Source organism: Gavialis gangeticus, unplaced genomic scaffold (genome assembly GCF_001723915.1).
Source record: "Gavialis gangeticus isolate Ggan-Ray unplaced genomic scaffold, GavGan_comp1, whole genome shotgun sequence".
NCBI classification, from domain to species: Eukaryota; Metazoa; Chordata; order Crocodylia; family Gavialidae; genus Gavialis; species Gavialis gangeticus.
In genome coordinates this window covers 119,093,032-119,103,498 of record NW_017729022.1, presented here as the reverse complement: position 1 = coordinate 119,103,498, position 10,467 = coordinate 119,093,032, and the positions used below count along the sequence as shown (strand labels likewise).

At 46.8% G+C, this 10,467-nt stretch overlaps 1 protein-coding gene across 2 annotated transcripts in view; it reads left to right on the top strand.

The window, feature by feature from the left end:
- Nucleotides 1-287: 287 nt before the first annotated feature.
- The window catches only part of LOC109296603 (ovostatin-like), a 59,702-nt gene continuing 49,522 nt past the window's right edge, over nucleotides 288-10,467 (top strand). For both annotated transcript variants that reach the window (XM_019516072.1, XM_019516073.1), the window contains exons 1-7: nucleotides 288-503; nucleotides 1,030-1,213; nucleotides 1,636-1,792; nucleotides 4,039-4,091; nucleotides 5,666-5,686; nucleotides 7,230-7,398; nucleotides 8,467-8,551. In XM_019516072.1, the coding sequence (XP_019371617.1) occupies nucleotides 439-503; nucleotides 1,030-1,213; nucleotides 1,636-1,792; nucleotides 4,039-4,091; nucleotides 5,666-5,686; nucleotides 7,230-7,398; nucleotides 8,467-8,551 (734 nt within the window). In that variant the 5' untranslated portion in view covers nucleotides 288-438. The remainder of the gene's footprint in view (nucleotides 504-1,029; nucleotides 1,214-1,635; nucleotides 1,793-4,038; nucleotides 4,092-5,665; nucleotides 5,687-7,229; nucleotides 7,399-8,466; nucleotides 8,552-10,467) is intronic.

Below are 10,467 nucleotides of genomic sequence, written 5' to 3'. Positions count from 1 at the left end.
AAAAAACCCTATGCATTAAACTAGTCTGACAGGCTCAAACTGCTTTGGGTCATTTCCTGCTATTTCATGCCACATCAGTTTAAAAAGCAAAGCTCCACTCCCTGCATGCAAAGTCACTGGTGACATTTTGCAGACATGATTACAGAGCTGCAGCAAAATGATGCAATGTGGGGGATTATGAACTGGTTTGGGTTGCAATAGGTTTTGGGGAGGTCCTTGGGGTGGGTGGGATGGACAAGGATCTCCACCCCTTGCTGGGATTATAAAGTCACCAGCATCTCAGAAGGGAGAAGGAGCTGAAGAATGGCCTCTCATGTTACAGCTCTGAAGAAGGAATGTTGAAGTGCTACTAAACCTACGGACAACGAGCCATCCTACAGGAGAAGATTCCCAGCCTGCAGTTCTCACCCTACCTTTCCTTCATCTCCATCGGCAAACATGTGGCTGAGATTTCTTCTGGGTGCCTTTCTCCTTCGTGTAACAGCTGGACAGACTCCTGAGCTGTAAGAAATCACATGTTCTTTACTCAGGGAAGTGAGGTGATAGTTCTGCTGCTGCCCACACCATTCCTATCTGGAGATCTAGGCTAAACTCTAACTTGAGTTAGTAAATGGAAGTGATGTGGGTTCTCATTTTATACAAAATGGATATTTTGCCTGTTGGAAAACTGTCACTAAATTTGACATGTCTGAACCTAGAGGCTTAAGAAAGGCACTAAAAGGGAGAGGCAGCATTATAACTGTGGATTTATTGGATTCGTGTAACTAAGTGCTGCAGAATAGATGAAGGGGGACTGGCAAATGTGCATAGGGAACCCAAGACTGGGCCAACAGGAGCACTGTAGGGCAGGAGTGAGGAGCACTGGTAGAGCTGTACAGGGTTTTGTGAAGGACATGAGTCTGTTTTTAAAGATCCCACAATGGAAAAGCTATTTACTTCTCAATAATCATTGCCTGGGCTTTACTGAATCAGTTGTTCCTCCTTGTCCTCCCACCCTCTCTACTGTGCGGCTCCATGTGACATTCATAGGCAATATGTCCTGATGGTCCCCTCGGTGCTGCAGAATGACTCTCCATATCAGATCTGCCTGCAATTCCTGAACCTCAACGAGTCTGTGTTTGCCAACATTGTCCTGGAGTACAATGCTGTCAACACAACTATTTTTGATCAGATTATGAAGAAAAATGATGCTTTCCAGTGCACCACATTCACGGTAGAGAATTTTTTCCTTTATATGTTGTCTGGTAGGGAGTGCAAAGTTTTAATGGGAAGTGCTCAAAATTAAAGAATTGAGTTCACAGTGTGCATGTGAGAATGGCAGACAGAGATGGGGGGAGGAGGAGAAGGGGCAGAAAAGGGGCATGGGACCAAGAGAAAAATTAGAGATTGAAGGAATGAGATGAGATGAGGAAAGGAGGAAGATGACAGATACACTGTGGGAGAAGAAGAGATTAAAGGAAGGATGGATTTAGGTGGAAAAGAAACAGGAAATGTTCCAAAAAGAGACAGAGCAGCAGTAGGATTGGGGAAAGCATCAACAGTTCACTCAGGACTGTGAGCGGTATTATTTAGCAGCTCCCAGAGTGAACAGTATAAGCTCAGGATCATCTCCCTTATGTTCTGGTTCCCTCTCAGGTTCCTCCTGCCACTTTTTCCCCCTTGGCCTTCATCACATTCTCCGCCATGGGCCCCACAGTGCGCCTGTTAGAGAGAAGGTCAGTGGCAATTCAGAACATGGACAGTATTGTCTTCATCCAGACAGACAAGCCCATCTACAAACCAGGACAAACAGGTGGGCATGTGCTCTGCTTCACTTAATGGCATCTTCTTTGAGAACCGATATTTTGACCTAGGGCAAGAGAAAGAAAGGGTCTGCAAAGTGCATGTCGGGCCAGCTAGTACCCTGAGCTTGGTTTGGTTGGACTGCTTAGTGCTGTCCAGTAACATCAGGGTGAGGGTTGCCGTGAAGCTGGGAAAGCCATCCCCAGATACAACACGTGGAAGGTGGCCAATGACTCTCCCTTCTTTACTTGCTTTCTTTCCACATTCATACCCCATGTCTCAGGCTACCCAGGTGTGAAGAAGGGCAACTTTCATACCTTCTCCCTTATTAGTGCTGGCAGGGCCCTGTGGCAAGGATGGGAAGGTCAGAGCACTGCCTAACCTGTCCTGTGCCAGGGCTGGGTCCTATTCTGAAAGTATAACTAATATCTGTCATGTGACCTTCATCCTCTCCCCAGGGGGAGAATGATGTGTGCAACTTAGGGCATCCTGTATTAGGTTGTTTTGTTTTGTTTTTTGTATGATCCACATGCTTTTATGGGCACCTATGCATGTGCCTGACACCTGCTCCAAGTCTTCTGGAGCACTCTAATTAGAACGCGCTAGCAGCCTCAGCGTCATATGTATTCAGCATCCCCAATTTCAAAATGGTGGTGGGGGTGCTTTAATTAAAGTTTGTCAAACAAGCTTTAGTTAAAGCACACCCACGTTCATTTTGATGCGCAGGATGCTGAATACATGAGACACTGCAGGCATTTTAATTAGAGTGGCTTCTGAGAGCTACTCTAATTAAAACACCACCCCCCGCATCCCACCCCAGGGCACATGTAAAGATGCCCATGTGTTCATATCAGAGAGGGTAGGTGGAGAGTTTGTGATGGTTGTTCTGGGAGTTCACTTCACACTCTGGGGTTGTCCCACGCGACTGCCTCTGCCTCTTGTACAGGCAAGGTGGGGCTGCATTTTTGGAGTAGGGTGTTACAGTCCTGGAGGCCTCAAGCAAAAGGTGGAGCCCAGAGTGTTGGTGGATGCTCCCTGTTGGGAGCTGCTGAAAATAGAAGGTTGCTGACCAAGCTGACCAACTCAGGAAGTCCAGCCATGCTGCACAGGCATGAGGATGGTGCTCCCTTTACCCTCAGTAACATGCCTGTGGTACTGGCTTCAATCAAGTGCAGCACTGCCAACACCAGCAGCACAGAAATCCTAAGTTGGGACCCAAAATCATGAGACTAGCTTGTAGAATACAAGATTGGATTAAAAAAAAGAGTTATTTTTGTGTGCGTTCTAGTTTCTGAGCCTGCCTTTCTTTACATTCTCAAACTTTTCCCTGCAACTGTAAGAGCTGGAAACTTTTCAGACCTTGTTTTTGTGTATTGTGTCAGGTTCTCACATGATTATTAACCAGATCCAAGGAGCTGGGGTCATAAGAAAAATAAAAAATCAAATATCACATTAAAATCATCAGGTGCTTCAAGGAAACTGCATAAAGCAGGGCTATACAACTGTTTGAGTAAATTTAGGTAGTTTCTAATCACTGGGGGAGAAGCAGACCAATCTAATATATTTGCCAGAGATGGTATAGAGCAGGGGTTGTCAACTGGGGGTACGTGTACCCCTGGGGGTACTTGGGAAGGCCCGAGGGGGTACATGTGGGCAGGCAGGGATGAAGCGCTGCCACCCACCACCCTGCGCCACCGCATCGTAGGAGCAGGGCTGGAGGGTGGTGGGATGGTGAGGACAGCGGCACCCCTCTGTAGGCCGCACAGACGCCGCCTGGCTGGCCGGATGCTAGGGGGAGTTTGCACACAGCTGGTGCCACCAGCCACACCTCTGTGCTGCTGCCACTCCATGTCCAACCATGCCCCCCCCCCCCCCCTTGGCCGCTGCCCCCCCCTGTCCCACCCTGCCCCCCCCCCCCCCCTTGGCCGCTGCCCCCCCCTGTCCCACCCTGCCCCCCCCCCCCCCCTTGGCCGCTGCCCCCCCCTGTCCCACCCTGCCCCCCCCCCCCCAATTCCGCATCCAGCTGCCAGGAGTACACTTATTTAAAAAGGTTGAAAACACCTAGTATAGAAAAACATTAGCCCAGAGGACCCTCTTTACTGAGGACACACATCTCATCTGCTACTTCCCAGTCCCTTTCTCAAGCAAGGAGAGCTACAGGAACCAACTGAACTGGTAGTTGCAATGAAACTGGGACTGCTAGCTCAGTAGACATACCACAGCTAATGTTAATCATTTGGTTTCCTGTCATTTCAGTGATGTTCCGTGTTGTTGCTCTGAACACCAGCTTCAGACCTGCTCAGGAAACGGTGAGTGTGACCAGAAACCAGAACTTCCAAGGAATTCCAGGTGGATTTTAAGCAGCTGAGAGACACCTCTCCAGCCCTTCCCCAGATCGTTGAATAAGGACTTGCCTGGGGCAGAATTGAAGTTTAATTATGCAGAAGGTGTGAACTAGAAACTTAGTTCAACCCATAGAAAACCACCATTGTGAAGTTGCAGTACAAGAGTGTGCGTGGTTGCACCTGTCTGCTGCTTTGTCCATTAAATTCACCTCCTGCTGTTCCTACCTAGCAAGTCCTACTCATGGCTGCAGTCTCTCTAGCCACTAAGGTGGTAGAACAAGTACACACTGGGCATGTCTACATATTCATTAGTGCACAAATAGTGACTGTGCATTTAATTTAGTACTTGCTTAATGAACTACTAACTAAATGCACCATAACTAAAGTTACTGTGCAGTAGCGCCAGCACAATTTTTTTTTGTGCTGGTTACTGTGCAGTAGCCTAATAACACTGTGCAGTAGCTTATTAGCACATTTTTTTACTGGCATACTATTGTGCATTGTTATTAGGCTACTGCACAGTAAGCATCTCATGTAGACGTGCTCACTGTTGCCCCTTCCAAACAACAGAGCCTCTCCCATTGGGGATGAGGTAGCTATGGCAGTACATACGGAGATTGTGACTGGCTTCCTGTCTAGAGAGAATGTTTCCTATACCTTATTCTCACCCGCTCTGTACAGTAGAAAAGCAGACTTTGCTCAGCTGGATAGTACTGGGTAAACCAAGAGTGCAGTTAAATAAGACAGGGTGCAGATAGATAAGAATCTGCATGTGCTATTAGCACAGAGTAATAACCTCTGGCTCATATTGCACTGGAGCTTATTGCTCCTGGACACCATGTTTGAATGTGCACCTGAGACCACAGTATGTTGAGCTGGGTTGGAGCAGCCCCAGCTGGCAGGGGGCCCAAGGGGTCAGCCTCCCAGCCTGAGGTTGCTGTGACCCAGCTCAATGTGTTGCAATGTCTAGCCAGCAGGCAGCCATTGCACTGAAGCACCCTCATGCCCCAGCCAGCCTTGTCAGCATCTACATGTGCATAGCTGTGCAGCAAAGACCTCCACCATAGGATAGTACTTGTGTTTATGAGTACTAACCTGCAGCAAAATTAATTAGTTTCCTCTGTTGCCTCATAGGCCCACACATGTAGACATTAAGACTTTACTGCAGAGCTAATTAGTCAGCTCCACAGTAAACTCTTGTAGTTGCATCCACAGAGGACCTAGTTACTCCAGGTTTGAATCAGTACAGGTAAGATAACAATCTGTCCAAATACATCCTACATTTTCATTTCATTTTATCTCTTGACATAATATTTAACATTTGGGCCCAAGTCTTGTGGTCCTTACTCAAGTAAAATTATTAATAAGCCATCAGAATCTTACCTGAATAGTTACTTGGACTGTTAACATCTTCAATATTTATCATTCTAATAGGTAACATTTTTACACAATTTCTGTAATTCTGTCTGTAATACTGAAGAAGCTGTTACTGTTTCCATAAATATTTAACATCTCTTTCCCTACTGTCTCTTTTTCAGTATCCTTTGATCACGATTCAGGTAAGACATTATCTTTAAAACTGTTTATATATAAAAGTAAAATCCAGAAAAAGTGTATATGGGGGGAGGAAAGGGAGAGAATAAGTATACGCATGTGTGCACACTTAGCTAGCCAAATTTTGTATGTATGCATGTGGCTGTGTGTGAGCCTGTGTGAGTGTATATACTTACCTGACCAAATTTTCCTTCAGTTTCACTGGGAGAAATGTAAAATAACTCATGAAATTCAGTGGAACTATCCCAGCTTTACCAGCATGTAAATGCAATTAAAGTTATCCTGTCCATATGCATATAATTAGTTCCCCTCCTTCCTGTAAATTATTTGAGTTGCTTTGGTTTACACTTTGCATAACATGGCCCAGCTGAAAAGCTGTGAACAATTCTAGAAATGCAAAAATCTAGAACTCTGGGTTCAGAGACAATACCTTTTATTAGACCAATTAAGAAATTGCAAAAAAAAAAATCTGCAAGATTTTGGGCTTACACGCACTTCATCGGGCTCAGGGAAAATTAAAGATGGTAAAAGTCCCCATAGGTAGGAAATAAACTTCATTTTTGCACAGAAGAAGCTGAAGATGAAACTCTGTCCCTCTGGGTCCCTGAAAGTGTTTTTGTGAGGTGCTCTTTGCTGTTCAGATCAGGCTGCAGTGAATTCCTTCCCTGATGGTGTCAGATGGCAAGCAGGGAGGTGTTACTCAGCAATGAAGTGAACAATTCTAGTTAATTGATGCAATTGTTAAAGGCCTTTGTACATTGCAGTTCTTCGCTCCTTGCAGTTATATGGCATGTTGTGGGTTTTTTTGTAAACAGCAAAAAGCCCCAGTACTCCAAGTAGCATGCCTGCAGGATTTCACTTTGTCCAGTAGAGTGTAGCCATTGCTTTGTGCTTACAGTGAAATTTCAACAGTGCATTGTTCCTGACTAATGATCTATAGAGTGCCAGGAAATATCCAAAAAGTTTCTCAATTTAAGCAGGCCAGACTGTAATCTGTGATTGGGGTGGGGGAGCTGCAGACTGCCCTTCACCCACACGGCTTCCTCCCCTCTCTTCACAGCTGGAGAAAACTAAGACAGTAGACAGGGACTCTCAGAAAGAGGAGGAAGGTAGTTTGGAAGGGAGGGATGAAGTTGTGGGGGGAGATCTTTTCCCCCTAACATCCCTTTTCTATGTAAGAATGAGAAGACTGTGCAGTAAAGAGCAAGGCAGAATAATTCAGGGTTTACCTGCCTGTCACAGGTGGTTGCACCTCCCTATTGCCCCCACCATGGTAGAGATGGGAGAGAGGTGAAATGTAAAGTACCACAAGATCAGGAGAGGGAGGGGCCAGAAGCTTCAAATATGAGTACTTCCATTTGTGTGAGATCTAGGAATGAAAACAACTCCTCTTCTTGGCTCCTTTGATGCTAAGTGGCAAAATATAGAGCCCAGCATCTGCTCGCAAAGTCGGTCCCACTCTGGGAAACATCGATTTCTTAGTCCCAGCCCCCTATGAAAAGAAATCCACTGTGACAGTGTTTGTATCCCTGCCCCCTCTGTCCTCAGGACCCACAGGGAAATCGGATCTTCCAGTGGCTGGATGTGACATCTCAGACAGCTATTGTCCAGCTCATGTTCCAGCTCATCAAGGAGCCAATCCTGGGGGACTACCAGATCACTGTGGAGAAGAGATCAGGAGATAAAATCCAGCACCCATTTACTGTGAAGGAGTATGGTAAAGGCCTGGTGCATTCTTGCAAGAAGATGTGACTGGAGACAGGCCCCACCTGTTAGATGCACAGACTCCTCAAGTATCCCAGCCAGTATAGGGAGAGGGGCCAGGGATGCTATCCAGTGTCAGCTAAGTGTTTGGATTTCTTTGCCCTGTAGGAGTGGACCAAGCCTCTATCTTATCCTCAGAAGAGAAGAGAAACCTAAACTCATGTGCAAGCTTATCTCATGCCCAAGGTCTAGATGTGCTATTCACTCAAGATGCCCAACTAGTTAGTGTGAAGTGCCAGAAATCATGTAGCCGCAGCAATGCATAGCTCAAAATGGCCTGCAAACCACACCGGAGAAGCAGGGTAAATTAGCCTGTGGTAAGTTCTTAGTGTCCACAGATAACCTGTTGCTGGTACCTTAGTTACCTATTTTAAAGCTAACTCGGGTAGCTCAGATCTACACCAGAGTCACTGCTGTGAAGATGCACCCTTGTCTTCTGCCCCCTCCTGAAGGTAGGAGATAGGCTCTGTTGCTGGGGTCTGTTTTGTACAGTCACTTCCAAATCAAAATCCAGACCTTTAGTCAATGTGACATTTGGAATGAGGGAAAAGAAACATATGGTAAAAAGGGACAAGAGAAAATACAACTTGAGGTATGGGCTCTGCAAAGCTTCCTATATGCAGGTCAATTCCGAAGTTCAGAGATTGGCACCACTAGTAAGCCAATTCTCTCAGCAGCACCCACTAGTTTGTCCAGGTCTTGGCGCTGTGAGGACTGTCAATACCATTCCCATTGTAGGGCTTTTCCTTCCTTGAATAGCATCTCAGAATGAATTAAACCCATTTCTCTACAAGTTTGCTGAGACAGCTAGGGGAGATTTTAATCAGTAAGATTCCCGTATGTCAGGCTATTTCCCTGGTCCCTCTTCACACCCTAGTTCAGAGTACTCTAGTTCCAGCCTGCTGCATGTTCATAGTAACTAAACAATAGTTGCTGTCCCTTGTATGGCTTCAGATACACAGGTATCTACTGTCTTCCCATATCATTACCTTTATTTTTGTTTTTTCTCTCCCCATCCCAGTCTTACCGAAGTTTGAGCTTAAAATCAATGCACCAAAAACCATCTCGGTCATTAATCCAGATTTCACAGTGAAGGTTTGCGGCATGTAAGTATTAGATATAGAGTAACCAGGAGATGTTGGGTAGGACAAGAATCCCTCAGAGAGAGGGGAAAGTAGACTGGCTGTGAAGGGGAAGAAGAGGGTAAAATAGGGGAGTAGGAGGAGAGCCCCCACTGTGCACAACTGATTTGCAGTAGAGGTTTCTAATTTTTTGTGCTCCTTTTCATTTGATCTGTCTTGAAGGAGTTATTTGTTATATACACAGGTATCTAATGTCTTCCCATAAAATTACTTAATGGCCTGTGCCACTGCCATACCCTTACCACATAGGGGCCATAGGAGAAGTTTCAGCTCAGAGTCGCACAGCCAGCTTGGGCTCTGAAATCCTTGGCTGTGGGTCCCTTGGCTGAGCCTCTCTGCTCTGAGTGAGCCCAGCTGCTCTCAGTCCCTTGTGAAGAGACTGAGTTATACTCTCACAAGGAGTTAATTATAGCACCACTAGTCACTGGTGGATAGGGGGAACAGATCCTTCTCTATCTCTTAGGTGTCTAAGTGGATGTTGGCACTTAAGTGTGATCCTATTCCACCCTGCTCAAGTCCCTGAAAAACAAATAACAAAACAGGTGGGTGGGTGGGTGTTTGTCTTTTCTGTTGCATCTTATGACTGTCTTATGACTGAGATGATGGTCTGTTACAAAAATAGATACACTGATGGATTTTTCAGGGGCTAAAATGGGGTGGAATAGGACCACCATTAGGAGCATAATAAGTGGAATGGATTTGGCACTGGGAGCGTGGCTGTTGACTTCAGTGGGTATGTATTGAGGGAGGTTAGGGGGGAAGTTAAATCAAGTTAAAAATGGCCACCAGATCTAAGGTAAGTCAGGATGGGAGGCTCGCAGGGAGCCTTGGAGGGATTGTCGGGGGCGAAGTCTAGTGGGATCCACTGGTGAGTTGCGGGGATTGTGGAGGCAAGTGGGGTCTGTGGGTGAGTGAGTTGGAGGGATCAGGGGGAGGGTGGGACCCAGAAGGTTTTGGCAGGATTGGGGGGCTAGCAGAATCCATGGGGGAGGAGAGTTGGAGGATCAGGTGGAGGGGTGGGAACAGAGAGGCTCTCCAATCCCTCCAAACCCCCCTAGGACACCATTCCGCCTGGACCTACCTGATACTACCAAACTGCCCCCAATCCTACAAAATGCTCCCAGAGTCCATTTTACTGGCATTCACCACCCCAAGGAACTTGGTGGAAGTAGGTCGGGGAGGGTGGGGTGGATTGGTGGGGGCTGGCAGCTCTATGCAGGGGCTTGGTGGGATGAGGGAGATCTCTCACCCCCCAGGCAAGAGGCTATTTTTAGATGAACAAGCCCCCACCAGGCAACCAACGTCTACATCCTTCACCACCCCACCCCCAACTTACTTCCTTGACTTCTGGCACCAGTAAACGCTGGTAAAACTAGCACTGGGAGCAGCTTGCAGGATCAAGAAGTTTAGCAGGCTCCACAGGGTGGGCAGGGGTTGTCTGTCTGCGGGTGAGGCAAGGGGCTGGGGAGCTAAAAATGCCCCAGTGCCAGTGGTAGGAGGTCATAAGAAAAGCACAGTCCAGGGGCTGGGGCCAGCTGCTGGGCTTTCTCAGCCTCAGGGCTGCAGTGGGAACTGTACAGAAGTTCACTTAAATCAGGTCTGGTGAAACTGATCTAAGTTAGAGCCTTGTTACACATTAATTTTAGGCAGCTCCTGAAGCTCTTAACCCCTGGATTGTCCACATATTAACACCTGAAACTAGTTTTGCGGTTCATTAGCACCTAAAACTAATGTGTGGCCACTGCCCACAGATTAGCTGCCCATCTGTTGCAGTTCTGCAGCATCCCAGGATGCAGTGTCTTCTCCTTAGCCTCCTATTCTGTGTGGGAAAACTTTCCACTCTCTGAACTCTACTGCCCAGGTGGCAGTTTTGGCATCTA